The sequence below is a fragment of the Suricata suricatta genome, chromosome 7 (assembly GCF_006229205.1).
Source record: "Suricata suricatta isolate VVHF042 chromosome 7, meerkat_22Aug2017_6uvM2_HiC, whole genome shotgun sequence".
Lineage (NCBI taxonomy): Eukaryota > Metazoa > Chordata > Mammalia > Carnivora > Herpestidae > Suricata > Suricata suricatta.
In genome coordinates this window covers 111617206-111644896 of record NC_043706.1, presented here as the reverse complement: position 1 = coordinate 111644896, position 27691 = coordinate 111617206, and the positions used below count along the sequence as shown (strand labels likewise).

Here is a 27691-nt window from a genome sequence, read left to right as displayed (position 1 = left end):
TTATTGATTTATGATGTGGTTTCATCTTAGCTTGGGCAAATCATGCAGTATTTAATACATAGTAGCAAAATATTTACTATTGAAGCTTGAAAAGATGTGAGTTCTATGTGTGCAATCTTTCATTTATGCACGTGAGAGGGTTATCATTTTTTTAATGTTTTTACATTGTAGTACTTGTTTTGCTTGTTGGTGGTGTTTGCTTATTTAATACATTCTGTCAAGGACAAAAATTTAAAAAAATAAATGTTTTTCCTTTAATACTTGATCTAATTTTTGTCATCTCTCCATAAATACTGCAGATTATTATTCTAAGGCTCACATTATAAATATAATGTACAGATTTATGCCTATGCTAACAAAATGATTGGTTTACAAACATGTAGTTTCTTGGGTTTCATTTTAACAAGTGAAATTGATTTGAGAGAACACACATCAAAGCACCAGATTAGGTAGATGAAGGGAAACTTTTATTCTCTGATGAGTTATTCCTAGGCATATCTTTTATCTATTTATAACAAATAACTTTCTATGATCGGTTTTGATTACTAGCTTTGGCTTGAAATACATGTTATATGAACTAGAGTGACTATGTTAGAAAGTGTGGATGAATTAAAAATTACCTCTAGTAAAAAAATGAAAAGTGCATATCCTACTTAAAGTACACCAAGGTTGTATTTTAAAATATGAAGTATGTCACATTATTATGATATTTTAATCTGAAAAAATTAGTCTCAGTAATTACTTCTTTGCAAAAATAATTCCTACTTTGGAAGATCAGACTTAATAGTTACTTTCTGGTAGGACTAAATCTTGCTATTTAATATGAGCCACCCAAAGAGAAATGAATAAGGCTTATATTATATTTTTGCCATTGTTAACAGTATGAAAAATCGCTCTAGAAAACAAAATTACACTGAAAATTAGTCTTTTAAAATGACTACAGCTAAGAACAGTGTTGGTTTTCAAATATAAAGTGGGTTGACTGAATTTGATAATCATTTAATCTTTGTATTTACTGCTGACTTTATTTTCAGTTCAAATTCAGATTTCATCATATTATTAAAGAGGAAAGTGTGTTGTGTCTATTGTACACCTAAAACTAATATAAAACTCTATGTTAACTCTACTGGAATTAATATAAAATTAAAAATACAATAAAACAAAAAAGAGGAAGTATGTATCATTCCTAACAAATGGTTTAACACAATTTTAAAATTAAATTTAACTATATAAGGAAAGATTAAAGAATATGATACTTTTATTCATAAAAAACAATTAGCTATAAACTTCTAGATACTTGACATAGAGAAATAATCAGAAATTGGGAAAATGGTTAAAGTATGAGCATGCCCATTACAGTATTATTTATGAGAGTAACTGCAGAGGTATTTAAATGTTTAATATTAGAAAAAAAGTTGAATAAATTAAATTAGGATATATGCACGCTATGAAATAATATGCAATCACTAAAATACTGTTTTGCAGCAGTTTTAATGATAGGAATATGCTTAAGATAGAGCATTGTGCACAGTTTCAAAAAGCAGAATACAAAATTATATATACTCTATGATCCCAATTATATACCTAAAATGCCACACATATCCCTCCTCAGACACAAACAGAAACATATACACATGGAAATAAGACTAGGACAAACTATATTAGTTTTTAAAAACGCGAATCATAGATGTCTTTGCATTTTTTATGCAAAGCATTTTGTGTTTATTTCCTAAATTTTCTTGGCTTAGAAATCTGAATCATAGAGATAGTACTTTAAATTCATTTTTATTTCTTAAACTTCTCTTCACTTGGCATACGTATATCTTTAATGGGTATATCTATATAGTATTAAATGAACTTCTAAATCATAGTTATTAAGAAAATTCCAAAGTTCATTATGTAAAACATATGTACAAAGAAATCTCAGCCATACCTTTCAAATACTTAAATAATATAGTTATAAGGATTTAGTAATACCAAAACAAACAGTGACAAACTTCAGTAACAAAATTGTAATAAATTTGATGTACAAAAATTTATTTCAGAGGCTAGGGAAAATCCCTGTGGTGAGCACATTCAAATAGTAGATGTTCCTAGTCTGTAATCAAGATTAATGAGGCAAAACAAACATGGGAGACAGTCCCTACCCAATGTCACTGGGAAGCTTGATAATCTGTAAATTATTTTTATTTGGGGTAATAATAACAACAGCATGTATGTATTATGCTTGCTGTGTGCTAAGCTCTGTTCTAAAGCCCTTTACAAATATGAATTAATTTGATCCTCAAGACAATCCTGGGAGATAGTTATTACCGTCACCTTTCTACTGTGTGGTTCAATGGTACATCTCCATCATCAAGGGAAAGGGTTCAGCATTTTATTTTTCTGTGCAGGACCAGATAACAAGTATCTTAGGCTTCATGGGCCAAATAGTTTCTGTTATACCTACTCAACTCTGTGTTCATAGTTCAAGAGCAGCCATAGATGATTTGTAAACAAATGAATGAGGCTGTGTCCCAATAAAACTTTATATGGACACTTAAATCTGAACTTCATAATTTTTATATGATTATTAGCCTTTTTTGTTAAATGTTTTTTGGATGGCTTTATGTACTTATTTTTTAACACATGCTCTAATAAAAGGCAAAAAAAAAAAAAAAGGACATTCCCTGCATACTCCTCCTTCAACGTTCATAGGCATTTCCCCCAGTAAATCTTTTCACATTTGTTTCTCAGAGGATTCAGGCCAAGAGAAACCCTGAGTGGGCCCTACCACAGATGAAGCAGGTGAATTACAGAAAGACTTAAGGAACTGTCTTACAGCTAGGAAGTCGTGAGCCTGGGATTTGACCCAAGGCACACCAACACCAGAACTAATTTACGTTTCGTTTTTTTTTCTATAAAACGTTTAAATGTTTATTTATTTTTGAGAAAGAGACAGGAATAGAGTGTGGGTGAGGAGGGTGCAGGGACAGAGGGAGACACAGAATCTGAAGCAGACTTCAGGCTCCAACTTATGAACTTCCTGATCATGACATTAGCTGGTTGGATGCCTAATGGGCTGAGCCATCTAGGTGCCCAGAACTGATTTTCTTAAAATGCCAATTAAGAGTCAGAAATAATGCAAAATTTTTTTTCTTCTCTACTCCTTTGCTTTTTACTTTACTCTCACTTCCTTCTCTACCATCCCTGCCCCTCCCCACCGGGCTGTGATTCCTCACTGATAAGACTTGTTTCAGTCACTCTGCAACATGGCTTTGGGCCTGTTCTTTCTTTCCTCCCTCTCTCTCTCCCCTTCTCCCTCTCTCTCTTCCTGCCAGTGTTTTTCTTTTGTCTACTAAGATGGGGGACTAAACTTCTGTAGTAGAAAACATGCTTCCTTACTTTGTGCGTGGTACCCTTACACTGTGTGATTGTGTGACTTGTGGTATATATGGGCAAGCTTATGATGCAGAAAAGTCACAAAGCCATCAATTATGATGAAATGTGAACAACACATCAGATCATGGGCTGGATTTTCTTGGGAAAGTCACTTTCTTTGGAGATTTCCCTTCATTTGTTCATTCCTGGAAGAGAGTTTGTTCCCAGTGAGGCATGAAATTCCTTCCACCTCTAAGATCATAGTTTTCTACAAATAAGCTTCTACATATCCATGGATAACTCAAACTTTTATGAACCTATCAACTTGAACATACTTTTAAAAATACACGGACAGCTATTTTCAAAAGGCAAAGCTTTAAGCAGAAACTGTCTAGTTTTTACATTTGCAATTCTGCACACCCAGCAACCATTATTTGGCATCGGGGAAGGTCAGCGGCAGCACAGGAAACACAACATGCGGAGGCAGGAACCATGCAGTGCCTCTGGGATTACCGGAGCTGGGGGCCGATAGGCCCCCCGAGGGCACCCGCTGGAGCTGCTGGAACCCCACCGCTGAGGAGGCCCCAGCACCCGGTGCGCTCTTTGTGACTGCTCCTCCTGTCGGTGCACCTGCGTGCGGAGGTTGCAATGTCTCCCTAAGAAGCCAGATTTACATACACATCTTCCTGTAAAATCACACTGTGGTGTCACAGAACCAATGGGACTGCAGTCACATAACACACAGAAGTGCTTCTCTGGATCCCACCACATATGGGGCTTTAAAAGCCAACAGACAAATGAAACAAAGAAACAAAAGAGCATATAGAATTATTCAAGAGATAGAGACAGAGGATATTTCTAAACTTACTACAGAAAGGCCAATTTGCCATCTGAGAAATGCTTCTTCTGCTTAAGTCTTTATAAACCAAAATGTATTTTTATAAGAAGTAGGTACTGCAAATCTATCACTCTCATGAAGGAATCTCAAGGGGCTTGCCATACTGAAGGCAGGGTAAAACGCTCAAGATCAGAGAGCAACATATAGTGAATTTTGTTTCATTAAAAAAATGAATGTTTATAAATATATATAAAACTATGTTGATTAGTTTCTCTACTGAAAACTTTCATGAATTAGAATGCTCCCTGTAACTTTTCAATGATGGAACTAGAACAAAATGTTTTCCAAAAACAAATGGTGTGACACATTTCATTCTGCCAACAACAGAAAAGCAAAGAGTATTTTACTCTCTATAGACTGGAATTAAATTTATAGGTTCTTTGTTTCAGAATCATCTGAATTACAGTAAATATTATACAAATTCACTGCCAAGGAAATACAGGTTGAAGGTCAACTGCTAGTGCACAGCAAATTTTGTTCTGTTTTGGGAAAACCCTTCAATGATGTACAATCACAGTGGTTGTACAGGTAGAATTGGATAATCCTGAACTCCTCTTTCAATATATTCATATATATGTCATTGAAAGGTAATGAGCATTTTCAAGGAGGAAGAAATTCATGGGCAGCTCTTACTCCTTACCTTACACTCATCACACCGCAGTCCTTGAACGTTAGGTTTGCATTCACACTGTCCTGTCCTAGCATGGCAACTCTCGGACAAGGAGCTGTTGATATTACAGCGGCAAGCTGCAAAGAGAAAAGAGATCTGTGGTTGGGAAAACATTTCCAATAGTCTTAAAAGGCTTGTTAAATAATAATATCTCCCAGATGGTAACATTGGCTACTAAGTTTCAGAATACAATGTTTTTGGGGTGGCTGGGTGGCTCGGTTGATTACATGTCCAACTCTTGGTTTCAGCTCAGGTCATGATCTTGTGGTTTTGTGAGTTCAAGCTCCACATTCAAACTCAACTCTTGCAGAGTCTGCTTGGGATTCTCTGCCTCCCTCTCTCTCCCTCTGCCTATCCCCTATTCATGCTGTCTCAGTGTCTCTCAAAACAAATAAATGAACTTAAAAAAAGGTTTTCTGATTTGCTAGGTGTTCCATTAGGCATTATATCCTTTGATCCCTACAACAACTTTACAAGCTGTAGAGATGATTTATGTAAAGCTATATCATAGTGCTTGGCACATCAGATGATATTAAAACATTAATGTATACACTGTTAGTGGGAATGTAAATTGAGCCAACCACTTTGAAAAACAAGGTAGAGCTCCCTCAAACAATTAAAAATAGAACTACCATACAACCCAGCAACTCGACTACTGGGAATGTACCTCAAGGAAATGAAAACATTATTTCAAGGAGATATGTATACTCTTATGTTCACCACAGATATGGAAAAAACTCAGTGTCCATCAAAGATGAGTATACAAAAAAGATATGGCATATATACACAATGGAATATTATTAAGCCATGAGAAAGAATATCTTGCCATTTGCAATAATATGGATGGACCTTGACCACATTATGCTAAATGAAAGATGTCAGACAAAGAAAGCTAACTATTGCATGATATCATCTATATGCAGAATCTAAAAAAAAATTAAGGTCATAAAAGACAAGCAGTAAAATGGTAGTTACCAGGGGATGGAGGGTGGGGAGATAAAATTGCTGTTGTTTAAGGGTACACACTTGCAAATAGTAAATAGTGAATGGTAAATGAGCTACATTGATCTAATATACAGTATAAAAATATAGATAATATTGTATTGTGCAAGGGAATAAATATCTCTACAGTTATAACTGTATAGCATTATATATTGTCAGCATTATATATTAAAGTAAGAGGCTGCACATCTTAGATTTACACGTTATATGTCAAATATTTTCAATTAAAAAGTATATAAATGAAGACACTGTTTCAAGTATATTAGGAATACAGCATTATAATTTAAAAAGAATCACTTTGTTTAACAACTTATATACATTTCCAATACATTTAGTTTAAGTAATCTTTTGTCATTTCTATGTGATGAAGTTGTTTGATGCTATCCTGAAACATAAGTCAGTCTAATAATTAAAGGGCCTTTTCACAAATAGAACGTAATTAATGACTCACTCTACAAGTGTATTTTTTAATGGTACACGTAATTGCATTGATACCAGAATAAAAATGTGAGGGGGAGATGAAGGAAAAATCTAGAACATTCATAGATGGATTTGGTAAGTTTTGTACATTATCTCATGTCTTTGGATTCTTTGATTTGAGCAGAACTTATATGTGCATTATAAATAGCTCTTCCATCAGTCTATGCTATTTTCTTGTTCCTCTGGCTCAAGGTTCTACTTAGTTCTATTGCTTTCCTAAAAACTGGTTCATTTTTCTTCCAGCACTTTGACCTTTGGTGTCTGCAAAGTTGATACAAGTTTAGTGGCCATTAAAGAACTGGCCTTAGCAGCAGTTGCTACTTTCCTCAGGCAAGAGTCTAAGCACGCTCTATAGCATGGGTGTGAGAAAAGACTAAGAAAACTATTTTCTGTAAATATCTATTTCACTTGACATTAGAATTGTTGTATATGCTTTCAATTTCTTTTTAAAATTAATTTTTATTAATTTTTAAATTGATTATAGTTGACATATAATGTTACATTAGTTCCAGGTAAACAATATAATGATTCAACCAGCTGTCCTCACATCCCTATTACAATATACTTTCACTTTCTTTAGGTGAGTCTCATATATATTATACTTCAGTTTTTAAAATCCCAAATAATTTAGAATTTATAAGTCTTTTTTTTACTAAGGATGAAGAATATAGAATTAAATTTACCATAGCTTAACATCATCTTATATATAACAAAAGCAGGAGCAGGATACAAAATCAACATACAAAAATCTGTTGCATTTCCGTACACCAATAATGAAGCTACAGAAAAAGAAATCAAGGAATCGATCCTATTTACAATTGCATCAAAAATCATAGGATACTCAGGAATAAACCTAACCAAAGAGGTAGAAGATCTCTATGCTGAAAACGATAGGACACTTGTGAAAGAAATTGAAGAGAACACAAAGAAATGGAAAAAAGTCCCATGCTCATGGATGGAAGAGCAAATATTGTTAAGATGTCTATACTACCCAAAGCAATCAACATGTTTAATGTAATCCTTATCAAATTACCAACAGCATTTTTCGAAGAGCTAGAATAAACAATCCTAAAATTTGTATCAAACCACAAAAGACTCTGAATTGCCAAAGCAATCTTGAAAAAGAAGAGCAAAGCTGGTGGCATCATGATTCCAGACTTCAAGCTATATTACAAAGTCATATCCATCAAGACAGTATGGTACTGGCACAAAAACAGACACACAGGTCAATGGAACAAAATAGAAAATTCACAAATGGACCCACAACTATATGGTTAACTAATCTCTAACAAAGCAGAAAAGAATATCCAATGGGAAAAATTCTCTTCAATTAAGGCTGTTGGGAAAACTAGATGACAACATGCAGAAAAATGAAACTGGACCACTATCTTATACCATACCCAGAAATAAATTCAAAATGGATGAAAGATCCAAGTGTGAGACCTGAACCATCAAAATCCTAGAGGAGAATATAGGTAGCAACCTCTTTGGCATCAGTCATAGCAGCTTTTTAGACACATCTCTGGAGGCAAGGAAAACTAAAGCACACATGAACTATTGTGACTTCATCCAGAAAAAAAACCTTCTGCAGAATGAAGGAAACAATAAACAAAACTAAAAGATAACTCTTGGAATGGGAGAAGATATTTGCAAATGACATATCTGGTAAAATGTTACCATCCAAAATCTATAAAGCACTTATCAAACTCAATCCCCCAAAACTAAATAAGCCAGTAAAGAAATGGGGAGAAGACATGAATAGACAGTTTGCCAAAGAAGACATACAGATGACTAACAGACACATGAAAAGATGCTCAACATCACTCATTATCGGGGGAATACAAGACATAACCATGATATGATACCACCTCACACCTATAAGAATGGCTAAAATTAACACCATTGGAAAAAGTTGAAGATGTGAAGAAAGAACTCTCTTAAACCAATGTTAGTGGGAATGCAAACTGGTATAGCCACTCTGGAGAATAGTATGAAGGTTTCTGAAAAAGTTAAAATAGGAGTAACTGGGTGGTTCAGTCAGTTGGTTTTGGCTCAGGTCATGATATCATGGTGGTGAGATGGAGCACCATATTCGACTCTGTGCTGGGCGTGGAGTCTGTTTAGGATTCCTTTTCTCCCTCTTCCTCTACCCCTCTCCCCACCTCTCTCTCTCTCTCTCTCTCTCTCTCTCAAAAACAGTTAAAAGTAGAACTTCCCTATGATCTAGCAATTGCACTACTAGGTATTTACCTAAAATATACAAAAATATTGATTCGAGGGGACACATGCACCCCAATGTCTATAGCAGCATTATCAACAATAGCCAAATTATGGAAAGTGATCAAATGTCCATTGACTAATGAATGGATAAAGAAGATGTGGTGTGTATACACACACACACACAGTGCAATATTACTCCACCATAAAAGAATGAAATCTTGCTGTTTGCAATGATGTGTATTATGCTAAGCAAAGTCAGTAAGAGAAAGACAAATATCATATGACTTCAATTATAAGTGGAATTTAAGAAACACAACAGATGAATGTAGCAGGGAAAAAGAGAGGGGCAAACCACAAAAACAGACTCTTAACTATAGAGATCAAACTGAGAGTTGATGGGGGAGATGAATGGAGGAAAGAGTTAAATGGGAGACGGCTATCAAGGACACTTCTGATGAGCACTGGATGTATGTCAGTGATGAATTCTACTCCCAAAACTAATATTACACTAACTGTTCATTAACTGGAATTAAAATAAAAACTTGAAAAACCCCCCACAAAGGCAATATAAAGTTTTAAGTGGCATTTTTAAATGAAATGTAGGACATGAATAATAACCTAAATTTAAAAACCAAAATACATTTCTTTATCGTGCTTCACTCTTCATGAACAAACTAGGGGCAACTAAAATAATAGCTTACCATGAATTTTCTTTTCTTGACGGTTTACTACTTATGCACAGATAAACTACAATATGTATAAGCAGTTATGAAAATAAGTACATTTCTTATTTTGAATATGTTGAAGAGCATTCAAAATCTTAATCTTTTCTATATGTACTTCATGGCAAGTGGTATAAAAATTGGTAATTGTTCAAAAATATTTTTATACCATATTCTCATATGTGTTCCTATGCCACAGACCCCCAATTTACCACAATAAAATGAGTGGAAAAATGCCTCCTCATCTTTATGGAGGGGGTTACTGGAAGAGAGGAAAAGAGGTCATTGAACAACAAACACAGCGGACCACAGATACAACTACTATGAGCACCGCTACTGAAGAAACCACCATATGTGAGCATCCCAACCCATCCCGCTGCACTGGACCCTCTCTCTGTGCTGGATCCTTTAATCACCACAGAAAACCATGACACTTTATGTAAATGTGGAAACTGAATCTCAGTGAGGTCAACTGTCTTGTCCAGGGTCACAAGGCTAGAAAGTGTTGATCTTAAATGATGTCTTTGAATGGGAGAATTTCTTAAACCCCTTAGGATTTTATACAGGATGCTTCAGAGCCTGTTGGAAATCTTGCCTTTAAAAAAAAAAATACTGGGTCACCTGATGGCTCCGTCAGTTGAGGATCTGACTTTGGCTCAGGTCATGATCTCATGGTTCCTGGGTTTGAGGCCGCATTGGGCTCTCTGCTGACAGCTCAGATTCTAGAGTCTGGAGCCTGCTTCAGATTCTGTGTCTCCCTTTCTCTCTGCCCCTCCCCTACTTGTGTTCTCTCTCTCTCAAAAATAAATAAATAAACATTGAATTTTTTAAGAAAATACTAATTTATAGGTGATATTAATAGATGTTTATTGTCCTATAGAATGATTTTTGATTTAACAAACTGTCATTTTCAAATGAAAAATATCTGGCACTCATCTTCCAAACCTACGAGGTTTGTTGTTGAAGGGGGGTGTCCTACCAGGGTTTTGGTGTTTATAGCAGACACAGTAAAAGACTCTACATTTCCAGCGGTCTCTATAATTTTTCAGGTCATAGATCCCAAATGAATGACTGGAAGGGCCCCTTCTTAGATAATGAACTTGACAGAGTGAAGTGTTGGCATCATAACTGGCTCTACCTAAAGATTATGGCAGCAGGTGAAGTTGACGATGGCACCTAAAACACTTGGGTGCTGACATGGATTCACACTCCAATGGACTCTGCACAAGATTTCCCTTGCATATTGTACTACTGCTAATATAAAGCATTATTTGATTCTATCCAGTACTGAATAATGAAGCTAGGCAGGTGGAAGCAATAGGAGAAATGCACTAATGAACATGGATGAAGCCCTACAAGAGCTAATTTGGTGAAAGGAAACACAGAAATATCATTCTGTGAATAGTCTTAAGGTGAAGGTTAATCATTCAGCAGTTACAAACGCCAGTGTGTAGAAATATGGGCACCTTTTGTGAAATGCAAGAATGTAGAGTCCACATATGAAAGCATAACAGATTAACACCTCAAAACAGGTACTAACGAAAAAATATGGACAGATGAATTCACTTTAAAGATGATTACAATTGAGATACATAATAAGTGAGACTTACCTAGTTTTTCTAAATTCTTCTCTCCTACCACGAATATAAGTTTATTTTAAAAGCTTCCTTCCACATGTAAACAAAAATACGTGCATCCTTTGAAAAACAACACTTTGACAATGCAGCCATTTTCAAAGGATTTACTCTAATAGTACAAAGAAATCTTTTGGAATATGCAGACTCCGTGTATAGGCTGTACATCTATCACACATGTATTGCACATAATTTCCTACCCTCCAATCCCCACTCAAGAACTCATCAGCTGCTTTGAGGTGCAATGCATCAATTCTGTCAGGGGCGTCAATAGTTCAGGACTTACGCTGACAGTTCTTTGCATCAACTGCATCTCCAAAATATCCATCAGCACAGAGCTCACAGTACCGGCCTGTTGTACCTGGCTTACATATCAGACAGGAGCCAGACAAGCTGTCACAGCTGCCAGGAATGGAGAAGTCAAGGTTGTCATTGCATTGGCATGGCTGACATGATCCTCCAGGTACAGAAGGTTGTCCAAAATAGCCTTCTGCACACCTAAGGGGGAAAATTTCATCAGTGAGTATTTGGGAGGAACTCATAAAGCCCATAGGAAGCAATGTTTATATATTTTTCACACTACCCTCTCCCAGGATGATCTGTCTCTTTTTTAAGTGTTCCTTTTCTCAAATGCAAGGTGATTAAAAAATGTTTTTCTATAACTGCAGTGTAGATACAAGATGAAATCCTGCCAGCCCCACTAGTAATTAGATTTCAGCCAGGAAAAAAATCTTGTCACTGGCACTGAAGATGAGACCAAAGCATAATAAGAAATCTGCTGCTGGCACTCTAGAGGAATCCAGGTCCATGTTGGAAAGCCTTTGTAGTGCAACACATCATATGTATCCACTCCAATTGGTTGTTTTCTGTACAAATATGTAAGGTTCACATTTTTTGTTGTTGTAGCAAAAGCTTGTTATGAGGAAACAGGCTTACAAGGAAATTCAGCAGCGAGAATTCAGAATTTATTAAATAGAAAATTGTGACTCAAAAGAATCTCACGATTATTCAGGTTGGGGCTGTGGGTATCACTGCCTTAATAATGGGTTTGTGTACATTTGTATATCCATGCTGAGGCAGATTCTCACTGAAGAACCTTTACCAAGAAGCAGGTATGGCTGCATCTCATGTACATGCCATAAGGTGATACTTAATTGTGCCTACAACTCATATTAGCAACCTAGAGGTCTCTTTTCTTAAAGGACTAGATACTACTCTGCAATATATTGGAAAAACAAGTTTGTTTATTTATGAGGCATAGCAGAGGAGATTTTTAAAATTATATTATCAAATTTCCCTTTATCTATATGTTGTTTCAAAATGCTACTCAATGTCACAGATGCACAGATACACGCTTTTAGGAGGCATTGATTTATATTCTGCTCTGCCTTCTCTTTCAGTTACATTTGCTCATGCTTCATATTAAGCCACACTTGTGAAGGGAGAAACAAAACAGTGAGTCCACAGGCTCAAAGTCAGGCTGGGTCTGTCATCTGTCTTTTACAGCAAGGATCAAAACTGAAGGGGAACAAAAACAATGTGGAGGAATATGATTTCAATAGGCCGCTACTTTTATGCTCATCTACTCACAGACATAGAAGTCACCGTGTAGAGAAATGCTCTGTACCATTCGAAATAGAAATGATTTAAATCCATTACAACATAGGAGGATATTTTAATAACATCACAATGATGAGGCAAAGTCATTAATCACTCTAGGTTTTCTAGAACATGTGTAGGTGCCATAATAATTTGTTTTATAGAGAATTAACCTTTTATCATAATTTTTAAAATGAAATTACTAGTTTTAATTATATTCACAAAATATTATATAATTGTGAAAGTCATAGTATTAATATTACTTGGAAGAATTGTCACCCACAAATGTAATTGCTTATTAATTACCTATTGTAAAATCTGAACTAGTGTTTTAGTGCATAAAATTTCCCCACAATCCTTTCAGAAGTGTTTTTCCATAAAGATAATAAGAAGATACTCTTGAATTTTAACCCAATTCTCCTTGCCTTACTTGATATTCAGAGCTTATGATCACATCCACATATGCTCACATCTCATTTTGTTTACCATTAAGAGAGTGACTTTGCTCCACTAGAATAACAAAATACGATGATCATTATCACAGCCAACGAAAATCCATTATTTTCAGCTCACTTTCCTTAAAATGACTTACTCCCCTCAGGAGAGATGGTATTATATAACAAAATCTGGGAATTTTTCTTAACATAGATACCAATTAATAAGTCCAAGATTCTCCCACAATGAAAAGAAACTTTAGTTATGAGAAAATAATTGCAATGAAATAGAATAACTGAAGAAGCATCTTTTATTTTTTGTTGTAGGACATGGAAGAAAGCGTATTGAATATACATGACAAATAATTCATATGCCAGGTTCTCTTACCGGTGTATATGTGTGTGTGTTTCTACACACAAAAGAATAGTAGCTTTAGAGACATTAAAAAACATTTCAGTAGAAATTAAAAAGTAATCCTAGGGTCAGTGAATGTGATACTGTTAATTTATAACTTTTGTTAATAATAATTGTTTTATAGGCAGATCAAGTTGGATTCACTTAATTAAAATTAGCATGAATGACAGCCCTTTAGCCCTTGCCAGCCTCTCGGATTTTCACTCTACACAAACGAATTGTAATTTAAAATCTCAGATTCTCTCATTTTCATACGCAAGGCAAAATGAGGTTATTTTTTTAGCACTGTTTATTGGATTCCTTGCTATAGTTAGACATCCTGACAATACAAAGTCACTGCTCCTTTCCACATCTGCTAACTCTTATCATATCCAATTGCAGTATTTTACAAAGAGAGCCTCTAATGTAATGAGATTCTAGATACCACAGGCAGTTCTGTAAAATGGTTCTCTCCACTGCTGACTTAGGAACAGTATTAGAGACAGCAGTGAGAGAGGATGAAAGAGGGATATGACATGGAGAAGCTAGAGCACACTGACAAGAGTTCTCTTACTCTGCTCCATCATTTTTACAGTAACTTCTCACTAAAATATGTGGCCTCTGTTCCCGTTACTCGCAGACTGAAAACAGTGCTTCAATCTCTATGAGTTCTATGAGTAAAATAGAAAAGCTCTTGCTTTCTTCCCCTCCTGCCCTCCCTCAAAACCTACTGAGCATTTCTCCATCATATGAACATAAACAGGGCACAGCCTTTACACTGCAGTCTATAGAGAAGACAGATGGGCTTAAAAATGAGGCAGAGAGCTACTAGAGACAAGCCAATGTTCTTGTGAAGGCACAGAGAAGGGCAGTCACTCAGATTAGGATTCATCAAGGACACTTTCAGGGTGATAGAGTTGAATTTTAATTATTTTACATGTTTATTTAATGGGGGGGAGAGGAAGCGTGCCCATAAGTGAGCAGGGGAAGGGCAAAGAGAGAGAGAGAGAGAATCTGAAGCAAGCTCTGCACAATAGAGGACTCAGGAACCTGAGTTGAAATCAAGAATCCACCGCTTAACCGACTGAGCCACCCAGGTGCCCCTGGAGTTGAATTTTACAAGTTGAGCAGGGTTGGTCTCAGGTGGAGAAGTGGAAGGAGCGCAGTCTCCTAGTCACAGGGAACACTATTGGCAAAGGCACAGAGGGAGAGTGGCTGGAGTGTACACGGCAGGGGCTATGTAGTAACACTGGGTTTTTACTACCTCCCAGGTGACTGAATCAGCTAAAGACAGAGTGAGTTTGCCTGCTTATGTGGTTTCTTCCTGCAAACTAGAATAAAAAGGGGCCCTCTCTGAGTATATGCAGAAAAGCGAAGAGATAGTGGACATACTAAGCACCCTTGTCTTTAGCTCCCAATCTCTCCCTTGGCTGAGTACTTTTGTGCAGTATACAAACTGCATAACCATATAGGAGCAGACTTTGGAAACTTCCTTGGAGTCACAATTTTCCTAATGATTCCCCCAAGTTAACTATGACTGTCTTGCTTTTTTAATTTCCTGTAACTACACACTCTGCCCCTGAACCTCAAGGATTCAGGGAGATTCAGGCATGAGTAGAAATTCTCACCACATAGTGATAATAGGGCAGTTAGACTCAATTCCAAGTCAGGAATTTATGAAGCAGAAAATACCTAAATAAGATTTGGGAATTGAAATTTAAAAAGTAAAAATAAAATTTTCTGACCTAGAACATGAATCATGTGGATAAAACTGTGGGTATATTTTCCAAATTTTAAGATATTAGGTTCTAATATCTTTTGTATTCTCAGGGGCCATTGTGAAATTAGTCTTGACATTGACCTCTCTCCCCTCACTTGCAGAGGAGTTGTTAAAAACAGGGCAGCTAGGGAGGGGACAGGGTTAAAGGGGTCCACATACCTCATTAAGTTTCATGTGATTCTATGAATCCCACTGGGCCAACCTGCCATAGTCTTTTTAAGTGTCTCTTCCTTAAGTATATATTGGTGAGTCTACAAACTTATTCTGAAAGTAGCTTAGTGCCCAGGAGAGAAGGTGTCATCAGCATTGAGCTCGCCTGTTCTTTACATTCTTTCAAATTTCTCTTGATGCTCCAACACTCATCCCTTTTTGCCCTTCTAGATATTTTCTCCTTGTTTTTCTATCTTTTTCTCCTCATGATCAGATGATAGGTACCCAGAATCTTAGCACCCTGGTGAATATCTCATTCCCTTAACCCCCTACTGTTTTCCTTTTGTTTAAAACATTCTCCAGAGGAAAGCAGTAATACTTGAAAGTACAGATGCTGTGACCCCAAGCAAGTTTCTGAAACGTGTTACCTGTGTTCTACAGGTTATAGAATAACAGTCAACATTTTAAGTGAACAACAACTTGCAAAGGCAGAATCAGACCTATAAATACAGAGGACACACTGTTGCCACAGGGGAGGTGGGTGGGGAGACAGATTAAATAGGTGAAGGGGACTGAGATACAGAATTCCAGTTAAGAAATGAATAAGTCATGGGGATGCAATTTACAGTGCAGGGAATACAGCCAATGATACTGTCATAGTGTTGTATGGTGACAGATGGTAGAGCCACTGGTGGTGAGCACAGCATAATGTATAGAGTTGTTGAATCACTATTCTGTACACCTGAAACTAATGTAACATTGTGTCAACTCAAAAAAAAGAATATTAGCAATATTTTGTCATATCTTATTTTGCCATCCTCTTATTCATGATTGCTTGCATTCCCTCAATTCTAGCAGCAAGACCACTGTGCTACATGACTGAGTGAAGGGATCTGACAAGGACCAAAGTAGAAACACAGGACTCTTATGGACTTCAGACTCTAAAAGTCACCATTTCTATGAATGTGGCCCTTCCTGCTGAAATTTATTCCCCCAACAGAAAATGGGATGAGGTTGGAAAGGCAGATGGAAGAGAAAAGATGAGAATAGAGTTGATGGGTCCCAGTGTGGAGTGGAAGGAGCAGAATGAGTTCTGTACCCCCACTAGTGGTCCAGTAGTCAGAGTCTTTGTGTCTGAAGAGAAAGGTGGTCAGGAGGACAGGAAAAAGGAAGAGGTCAGCAGAAATATGCTTGATGAATTATTCAGGACTGATTGGCTCACTATCTGTCCATTGCCCCAAACACACATGCACACACGCACACTTACAGCCACACACACACATTCACACACACACACACACACACACACACACACACACACACACACAAACTCATAGCCACACACTCAGCCGAACCCACACTCATTCTCTCAAGTATTCAAGTTTTTTGGTACTAAGTAAGCTTGTGAGAACTTTGGTTCAAGCCTAGGAGATGGGGAGAGAAAAAATAAGCTTTTACAATTGAGAAATAATTGACATATAACACTGAGTAAATTTAAAGTGTACATGACTCCATTATATATATATATATATATATACATATATATATATATATATATACATACATACATACACACCACATCTTCTGCACTCATAGGTCTAACAGGAGAAACCTAATGGAGGACCATGGGGAGGGGAAGGGGGAAAGAGAGTTGGGGAGAGAGAGGGACGCAAAACATGAGAGACTATTGAATACTGAAAACGAACTGTGGGTTCAAGGGGGAGGGGGAGAGGGAGGGGGAAGGGAGATGGTGGTGATGGAGGAGGGCACTTGTGGGGAAGAGCACTGGGTGTTATATGGAAACCAATTTGACAATAAACTATTAAAAAATAAAGTGTACATGACTGAGATTATGTTTCCAGGCTCTTATAGCTCCCACATATGGAGATTTGGTTTCAAAATAGGAATTATATTGAGATAAAGAATATAAAGTTATAATTCTTGTCCACCTGAGATACATTCTTGCTATACATTTAAAAAATCAGAAATTTATGGGCACACAAGATTAGACAATGCTGTTAGAGCATACTACACAGACTTGTTGAATTATGATGTTGTGTACCTGAAATTAATGTAACATTGTATGTAAGATTAACTTCAAGAAAAGAAAATAAGCTGCTGATTTAAACACATTAAACAGATTTCTTCCATCAAGGACATGTCAGAACTTTGAACATGCTAATAGATACTTTTACTTGTGTGATCACAGAACTCTATTCCAAAAACATCTACAGTTTGAGAAACACTGCTCAAGTTCTCCAGTGCTGATTTTATGTAGATGATGTGCACAAACTGATTACACCAATCAGTTACAGAATGGGTCTGATTACAAGATTTTCAATGCAACCAGTATCTGCTTCTTGCTCTGACCCTTATTCTCCATTCCTTCTACTTCAGCCTGAACATCCCCCAAAATATTTCTCCTAATATTTTGAATCCATCTCATAATAGATTTTTGAGCTCATATAAATACAGAAAAATGAAAAACCCTAAATATTTCTGGAAAACCCTAATCCAAATTCTGGCTAGAAAAATATAATATTCCATCTTCCATACAGTAATAATTGAACATTATTTTTGACTGAAAAACTTGGAGATAAGATCGGCCATTTGATAAGCTACATATGCCCATTTCCATTTTCTTTTTAAGTGGCTTAATAAAGATTTTAAACAGAGAATCATGTTTACTGTCAGGTATTTCCTTCATTGGTAATTTTTATTATTCACATTAGAATTGTCTCCAGAATGCAGTCAACCATTCTCATCCACATGAAATATGTGAGCTGCTGGAAGGTAAGGATGGTATATTGCATCTGTTCATATTCTATATCTAGTCCCATGCCTGGCACATGGCCGTTGCTAAACTGATGTTTGTTAAATAAAATGTAGAACCTCAAATTGTAGGTGATTCAAAAATTATTGTCTACCATGTATGGAAAGCACAGAGCATGAAGCAAAGCAATACAAATACATCAGAGGCCATGCTCACCCAGATAAGTGGGATTTAATGGCGCTGTATGAAAGGGCAGCTGTCATGTCCTAGTTGCTAAAAAACAAACAAACAAACAAACAAACAAACCGGTTGCCTGTAGTGAGCCAGGGGGTTAGGCATTTGATGTAAATCTGTCTTGGCAATGATATGTTCTGCTATTATAGTAAGTAATATACACGTGCCCTCCTGTTTTTTTTTTATTAACACGAAGGCCTCCAGTTTCTCAATTGCAAATAAATCATCCTTATTTCAGTTCTGTTCTTACATTACTAATTTACAGATGTCGCCATGCTCACAAACAGTACTTGTTGCTATTGGGAACTGTCATGGGCACTTTGGCCACAGACTGATAGCTGTTGGCTAAATTCTCTCTGGATGATTGGCTCCTGCTTCATTAACTTTATGCACCCTGGTTGAAATAAGGGGACACCAGGACAGGAAGAGGTAGGCAGAATTAGCCCTCTGTGGTGGTCTCCTTGGTGATAATGGGTGAATGCAGGTCACTTCCTCTGCTTTCCCCACCCCCCAGTGATGGCAGCAAAGGGGTCTATTTTCGGTGCTAAAACCAGAGAGGTATTCGTGTACTTGTCAATGATATCAAGAAGTTTCTACCATTTCTATACTGAGACTGAAATACTGAAGAATCTTCCCTTCACAAATTTTTCAGGAGAAAAATCATCACACAAATTACATAAAGTGCTATGTGCGGTTCCACTGCAAAGCAACCCAATAAAATCAACAGGAATTAAAATACTGGCTTAGGAGTACTTAGAGGAGGATATAAATCATGATAATAAATCATATCTTATTTCTATTTTCAAATATATTTAAGGTGAATTATAGACCACTTGCTGAACTATGAACCACGCATTTAAGCCACATTTTAAGAACAAAAATCTAATTATGAAAAATAAATGGTGCCAACATAGACAGTAAGATAAATCTTAAAGTGCATGACTTTCCACTTGAGCGATATTTTCTAGAAAGATTGTAGGTTAATGCTTAACCTTTAAGATTAAAACATTAATCAAACATTCTCTGAGTGAATGGAGATTTATAGAGCAATTTCTAGAGAATAAATAAAGTATAAAAACAAAATGCATTTTTTTTGACACGCGCAGTGAGACACTTGAGTTCGCCTCACTGAGTGTGGCGGCTTTTCTGAACTAGTACGATGGATGGATGATAGTGCCTCTGGTTTTGTAGCTCCCAAGGTAGAAATCATGTGGAAAGACAGTGTGGTACATGCTTACCTCTCACAGCGTGGTCCTGCGTACCCGACAGGACATGCATCACAGATCAATCCGAGACTTCGGTCTAAATGGCACGTCGGGCTAAAGCTATGTGGATATTGTTGGAAAACAACGGAGATAAGGAAGAAACACATACACAATGTCATTAGTAGAATATTTTCATTTCTCTTTCTCCAGAACTGCTGTGAAAAAAGGGTACAAGCTGGTCATTCTCATCTCACAGATGGAGATTAGGGTCTGGCCAATCGAGGATGAAATGACATTGCTCTTTCTGCAGACGTGAATGTCGCCCAGTGGAGAGCAGTAGCCTTGTGGCATGTTATTAACTGACTTTTGACGGTCGTGGGCCTGTGATCATCAGTAACAAGTTGCTTTTCAGGGATACCCTAGGGCTGCCAAGACATGGCATCATACACTTTCTAGCCAAATCCTTCTGAATTTGAAGCAGTCCAGAATAATGTGTTAGAGATTTTGGAAAACTCAGTATGTGATCTTGGAAGTAATGATGGCAGTGGTGGGTTTTCTGCTTTCAGCACTGGTCCCATGAGCATGCGCGCACATGTGTGTACGTGTGTGCGTGCACAAATGCATGCATAGGTGCGAGCTGCTGCCCATGTGGACCCATGGGCATGCTATTTACATAAATGAAATCCTCCAAAAAGTTTTCAGAAAAGATAAAGCATGCATATTCTGCTTAAATTTACAATAAAACCAAACACTCAAACCCATCCCCCCCCCCAAAAAAAAACCCAAAAGAAAACAGAAAAAGCTTTTTCCATTCCACATTCTGGCATGTTCCAAGGTTTCTCTCTCTCTTTGTACATATTTCCAGTTTGGGTCTGAAGTAACAGAATGGAACACCAAATTAGGAACCGGCACAGTGATTACATAATTACATGCCCGCACTAGCTTCAACAGCATGAACAACTTCAGCATATTTCTCTGCCTGTGAGGGGCACCTCTCGCGCAGGGCCCCTTACCCCAAGATGGACACAATCCCTCTCTGAAGACCCACGGGGCCTTCCGAGTTCTGTGATTTCTGCTGCTCTGCCATTTTAAAATAAAATGCCCACAATTAATCTCTCTCCCATTATGTTTTCCCTAAATAGATTTATTTTTCTATTATATATGACAGGACAACTCAACAGGGACTTGCTTGATGGCTAAATGAATTAAGGTGCGAACAACAAATTAAACGGTGCAAGTCTTGGTCTTGTTCTGCTCCTGACACTTGAGTGACTTTGGAATACTTTCTTAACTTTTGTGCAGGTCACATCACAGGTACTACTTCTGAATAATATTCTTCTGGCTTAACTCATAGCAGTCCTGCAAAGATTTAATATTATTTTTTTTAATCATAGGAAGCTCTTAGGACCACGTAGTTCTAGCATTTGAAACACTGCAAATCAGTGGAAAGTCAAAATGAATGTGTTGAGGCAAGAGGAGAGGGGAACGCCTGGTTTGGGGTACCCTGAGTTTATAAATATCACCCAGATAAAAGACTCCACATGAAGGGGTTGTGATGGCTTCCAGAAGGAGCAGAACCAAATCACAGCCAGCTAGTGCTCTGTGGAGGAGAGCCACCTTTCAGAGAGCAGCCTGGCACTTGTCACCCATGACCTAAAAGGACCTCACCATGAATGATCTTTCTTGGCAGGCAAGTGACTGCATTAAAGAACACAGGCACATGTAAAAATGGAAAGAAACAGATATTTTTCTCTCCTCACCTCATGATTTGCTATTGTTTTCAGACAGAAAAGGGAGGACTGGATTTTGACAAATCTCTAGAACACTTGTATGCCTTATTTTAAAATTGCCATTCCATAACTGTCTCATCATCTAGGGACAAAGAGACTCTAACGAGAAGTCCTAGATTTCCCGCTCATGTGGGACTACAGTGATTGAAAGAAAATCATGCCAACTATTTTTTTCAAATCCTAAATTAGTTTACCATAAGTCATGTCAAAGGTGTTTGACAGGGTTTCTGACACTGTAAAACCATAAAATAGATTTCAAATTCTTAAATGTACTCATGTGTCAGTTAAAACCAACAGGAGTAAAATAAAATGTACCCACTGACAAAAATCAACACCTTTTCAGGAAAAATATTAAGGAATAACAATATATTAGATTTGACTAGCTCTTTGCATTTTCAGAGTGTTTTTACAATTTGATCACATTTTCAAAAAATCTTATAAATGGGTTGTGTCAGGCATCATTTGTCTCGCCCAAGGTCATAGCTAAGTAACCAGGACACAAGCATGCAACCTAGGACTTCTCATTTCTAATCTGACGTTGTCTTCTCCCTCCAACCAGCCAGCATCATTCCACTGGTAAGAATTAAATATGTTGAAACTTTTGGTAATATATGTACTTGACACAATGCATCTAAATAAAACAGAATTCAGGGGCACCTGGATGCCTCACTCAGTTAAGCATCTGACTGCAGCTCAGGTCATGATCTCACAGTTCGTGGGTTCGAGCTCCGTGTCCTGCTCTGTGCTGACAGCTCAGAGCTTGGAGCCTTCTTTGGATCCTGTGTCTCCCTCTCTCTCTGCCCCTCCCCTTCTTATGCTCTGTCTCTCTCTCAAAAATAAACAAACATTTAAAAATGTAAATAAAACAGAATTCAATATTCTTTAAACTATCTAAACTGAGGGCTCACTCACTCACTGGTTTTACAGTTGCCACGATAGAGTGGAGGACATTCGACAACAAAAATAAAATAAGAAGGAGAAAGAAATACGTACAACAAAAAACACGTACAGAATTTGTTTTGGCAAATGCAGCAGGCAATTTGACACTGATTTTGGCCAAAAAATAAAGCTAACTATTCTGTGTCAGAAAGAAGGAACTGTGAGATCATTGTTGACTTTAAGCGATTCCAAGATTATGTCATTTAACTCTAGTTGGCTGGCTCTGCAGTGTTCTGCTTCCTGATTCCACTTCATGCCACAGAAGACACAAATGATCCAAGAACAGAAGGCATTCTCCACAGAGAGAAGGAAGATGAGAAGCTACCCGTGGACTAGATAGTAAGGATCTATCTGCACATGGAGATAGTCTTTCTTTTCTTTTCTTTTTTTTTTAATGTTTATTTCCTTATTTTGAGAGAGATAGCAAGTGAGCAGGGGAGTTGCAGAGAGACCAAGAGAGCGAGAGAATCCCAAGCAGGCTCCACACTGTGAGCATGAAGTCCCATGCGTGGCTGGAGCCCATGAACTATGACATCATGACCTGAGCTGAAACCAAGAGGTAGACACTTATCCATCTGAGCCACCCAGGTGCCCCTGGAAATAGTCTTTCTTTTTGCTTTTTTTAAATAATGTTTGTTTATTTTTGAGAGACAGAGACAGAGACAGAGCATGAGTGGGGGAGGGGCACAGAGAGACACAGACACACACACACACACACAGAATCTGAAGCAGGCTCCAGGTTCTGAGCTGTCAGCACAGGGCCCAGCACAGGGCTGAAACTCATGAGCTGTGAGATCATGACCTGATCTGAAGTCAGACCTGAGCTTAACTGACTGAGCCAGCTAGGTACCCTGAAATAGTCTTTCTTAACGGCTGGTTGAACACAGATTCTTCTATATATACATATATTTAAGGATCCATTTATATGTAATATGTGTATGTAGATGTATATGTATGAATATGTATGTGAACAGAGGTGTTTGTGCTAACATACATGTGTATGAACAGAAAGATACAATTGGCCTTGTTCCAAGAAGAATTTAATTCTACCTATCAAAATACATACATTAAGAAAAAATGATGCAATAAAGGTTAAAGAGAAAACAATCATTAAACATAAGTATGATTAAACATAATGTATGTTTAATCTTAAACATAAGATAAAATGAAAGGTATATTTAGACCACATCATAAGGTATGTTTATTTGAAAGTGGCAGTCAACATATGGCTTTGAGCTTTCCCTCTGCCAATGCAAGAGGGAACTGCCTTGTCTCTCAAGTCTGTGATATGATATGAAATAATCACCTTATTGTCACTGGCATGAAATTTCTATCATTATAAAATCGGCTACAAAATCAGGGTGTGCTCTATGTTTGTGTACATAATAGGGGAGCAGGATTCCCGCTAACTAACTGTAACCTCAAACATTCGGGTCAGGAACGAGAAACCAGAAGGGACAAGATGTGTGTGCCCATGAGGAAGCTGCTGCAGGACGGGCCATGAGAAGGGCCTGTCACCACGGCCCATGGAGCAGAGCACTGAGAGGAAGGGAGAAAAGTAAAGGGAAAACTCATTTACATTGTGATTGTGGTTTGGGTCACATGAAAGTTTGAAGTGTCTTCATAAGGTTTTCCTCATTCAGGTCAATGATCTCTGTTCTTCACAGAAGAACCATTAAGCAAGCACATATTTCTTTAATTACCTTCAAATAATATGAAATCTGACTTAATGTCCATAACTGGATTTTATAATTATATTTGGGTTATTCTCTGTGTCTTTGGATGTTATTTTTTCCTCTGAATATCTCATGCAGCAAAATGAGAGACTATGCTCTATGTAGTAAAGGCTTTTGTGCTGATAAAGTCGAGAGCAAGTTCTCTGCAGAGTGCCACAGTAAGTCATAGCTGCAATTTAATAGCACCTTAGAAGTTTTTGCCAAAATATGTTGATTTGTTTCAAATTTAAGGTAATTACTTGTTAATTAAACCTGCACTTTCTCAACACATTAATGCACACCAAACATGTGCATTAGCATAACTGTCGCCAAACCCTAGAATCATGTCTTATGATGAGCATTTCTAGTTTGTTGAACATGAAGATTTGTTAATTTTCTTTTCTTTTTTTCCCCCCTTGCTTCTCTTCAATGTCTTTGTAATTGTTTTGATGTCTCCAGCCCCATTGGAAGAGGCACAGAGAGGTGAATCAGAATATATGGGATCTAACAGAGGTTCTGCCACAAGAAAACTGTAATGGTCACGATCAAGCCATTTAATTTCTCTGGAGTTCAGTTCTCCCTTCTGGTGTAAGGGACTAGTAAAATACATTATAATCACTCATGTAGACATAAAACAATGAGTACGGAAGTGCTAAAACATCTAACCCACTCTAAAATTTCTACATGATGTTTCTAAATATTTCCTTATATTTATATTTTATCTTGGAATGTTTATAATTCTCTATTAAAACTATTAATTTTAACAGCCATAATTCAATGTAGTTTTTTCAGTGAGCCTAAAAGTCCATTCTAGAAGTGTTCCATTCTTTTAAAAATTAGGATTTTAGCATTCCTGATGCATTCAAAGAAGTAGTATTCAAATGATATGAATTTTATGATATAAATGGTTCCAATAATATTATCTATTCAAACACAGTCTAAGTGCTCAAAGGTAGGCATTCATGTGTCTCTTTCATATTATATTTAATTCATAAGCTACATGATGCCAGAAATTAATGAATATAAAATATTTGAAATATTTACACTTTTACTTGCTTCTCTAGAGATAAATTTTACTACATAGTTACAATCTATAGCTAGAATATATACATCACCAAGATGAGAAGCTTAGGCAAAAGTGGACATTGTAAATAGTTGATGAAGTTGATATATATGTATAATTTAAAGATTATATGCTTGTCTGTATTCATACATCATAATAATTATACCAATCGATCTCTATCTCCCTACAAATTTGATTTATTTAGCAGTATTATCTAAGAAATTTGGAGCCAAAATGCTTGTGATCTATAAGATTTATGATCAAGGATTAAATAGATAAATCACCAAAGCAAAACTATCACTAAGCCTTATACTTCTAGATGAAGGTTGCAGCAACCTTTAGCTGATTTTATTTTTTTTCTGAATAACCTGTGAAAAGTTGAATTCCATCATCTGGATTATTTGTGACTATTCAATTTATTCATCAGAGTTTTCAACTCAGATTATAATAGTAATGACATTTTGAATTTCTTTTTTTTAGTGGAGAGTTTCCCGAACTGTTCCATTATTGATTTAAAAATAAAACATTTCAGGTTATTAGATTACAATGGATTTTTCTAATCACAATTGCACAGCTAAGCTATGTTAACTTTCCATGCTGTTTTAAATTTAAAAAGTCTTTAATTCTTTTTTAAAGTTTATTTTTGAGGGGGAGAAAGAGTGCAAGCAGGGCAGAGACAGAGAGAGGGGGAGACACAGGAATCAAAGCAGGCTCCAGGCTCTGAGCTGTTGGCACAGAGCCCGATGCAGGGTGAACCCACAGATCATGAGGTCATGACCTGAGCCCCAAGTCAGACACTTAACCAATTGAGCCACCCAAGCACCCTAAATTTAAAAACCTTTATAACTCTAAACTAGTATTTTTAAACTAAGTGGATTATCACTCTCTTCTCTTTCTACTTATAAAAATGCTGTATTTAAAGCTAGAATTTAAAACAGGTTACTACTCTATTCCCAGTTCTACTTCTTTTTTTTTAATGTTTTATTTATTTCTGATACAGAGAGAGACAGAGCATGAGAGGGGGAGGGGCAGAGAGAGAAGGAGACACAGAACCGGAAGCAGGCTCCAGGCTCTGAGCTAGCTGTCAGCACAGAGCCTGACGTGGGGCTCGAACCCACAAACGTGAGATCTGACCTGAGCCGAAGTCGGAGGCTTAACCGACTGAGCCACCCAGGCGCCCCTTCCCAGTCCTACTTCTAATGAAAACATTATTATTTAATAATCATTTAATGTAAGTAAAAGCATCTCAAAAATGGAAGGATCTTTAAATATTTGGTGTTGTTGATGTTATTTAGTTGTCTTTATTTTTTTTAAATCAAGATCTGTGTAATTATTTCAAATTAGAATACACATACTTGAGGAAATACCATCATTATAACTGGGAGCCAGTCCTTTTGTCACTGATAGATAGTGACACTGACTTTATGTTTTCTTTCAGGAACACAATTAGAACCTATTATTAAAACTCAAGTAGAAGTGTCCTCGCTTCGGCATCACGTATACTAAAATTAAAGCAGAAGAACGGTAAACAGAGAAGAATGGGCCAGGAATACCTGTAATTACCCAGGTAAAGTTCTCTCCCTAATGGCTCCTCTGAATTTATAGTAAGGTTGGTCAGACTGGAGGAGAAGCCCATGTCCAATCAATTACCTAATTCTCAAAATGGATTAGCCCAAGATTCACATCGAACAATCAATGGCAGGCCTGCTGCAAGCTCTGCCAACTCCCATGACATTTTGATGAGAAGGAGCTCACAGAAATGAGTGACCACATGTAACCCCTCTGTTTACCTCAGTGAGAGTGAGTGTTGAGCAGTGACCTTCTGCTCTGTTGGCTAGTCCTGGAGAATTTTATTCAGCCATAGTGAGTGGGCAGATCCTCTAACCCTTCACAATTACACCAGGGAGCAACAATTGTGTCATATAACAGCCAACACAGGGATTACTCACCATAGATTATGAAGGACTTTAATTTGTTCTCCTATATTTATTGTTTTCCAGATTTCCCTTGCCTTTTTCATCTTCACTGACACCCTTTGGATGCTAAAGGATCTTTAGTTTTGTGTCTATCCAAGCTTGCACTATAAATTCTGGAAATATTTTGATCGCTAATATACATTAACACAACTGTTCATTTAATTGTTTTTAATATTATCACTAAAAGTGAATGCAGTGTGATTTTCAAAGACATCCTCAATGTACATCCCAGAGGACTAGAAAGTACATTGACTTTAAACTTAAAATTCCAACTCTGATACTGTATTTATTTTATCTTATTTTGGGGAGAGAGAGAGAGAGAGAGAACCCACATGAACAGCACAAAGGGAGAAAGAGAAAGAGAATCTTAAGCAGACTCTGCACTGTAAGCACAGAGGCTGACACAGGGCTTGAATCCCAGGACCCTGGCTGGGATCATGACCTGAGCCAAAATCAAGAGTCAGATGCTTAACTAACTAAGCCAACAATGCACTCCTGATACTTTAATATACAACTCTGATAAAGTTATTTAATAAAAATCAGTTCTTTTCTTGGACTCACGGTGTCGAATCGTTGTTTTAAGTACTTGGTATATTTTAATTTACATAATTCTCACAACCCTACAAGAAGGTCCTATTGCCACAACTAATGAT

At 37.0% G+C, this 27691-nt stretch overlaps 1 protein-coding gene across 1 annotated transcript in view; it reads right to left on the bottom strand.

The window, feature by feature from the left end:
- LAMA2 (laminin subunit alpha 2) overlaps nt 1–27691 on the bottom strand; it is a 600504-nt gene that overhangs the window by 222981 nt on the left and 349832 nt on the right. Inside the window, exons 18-20 of the mRNA XM_029943224.1 lie at nt 19589–19675; nt 11273–11484; nt 4899–5005 (exon numbers count right to left, since the gene is read on the bottom strand). Of these exons, the coding sequence (XP_029799084.1) occupies nt 4899–5005; nt 11273–11484; nt 19589–19675 (406 nt within the window). The remainder of the gene's footprint in view (nt 1–4898; nt 5006–11272; nt 11485–19588; nt 19676–27691) is intronic.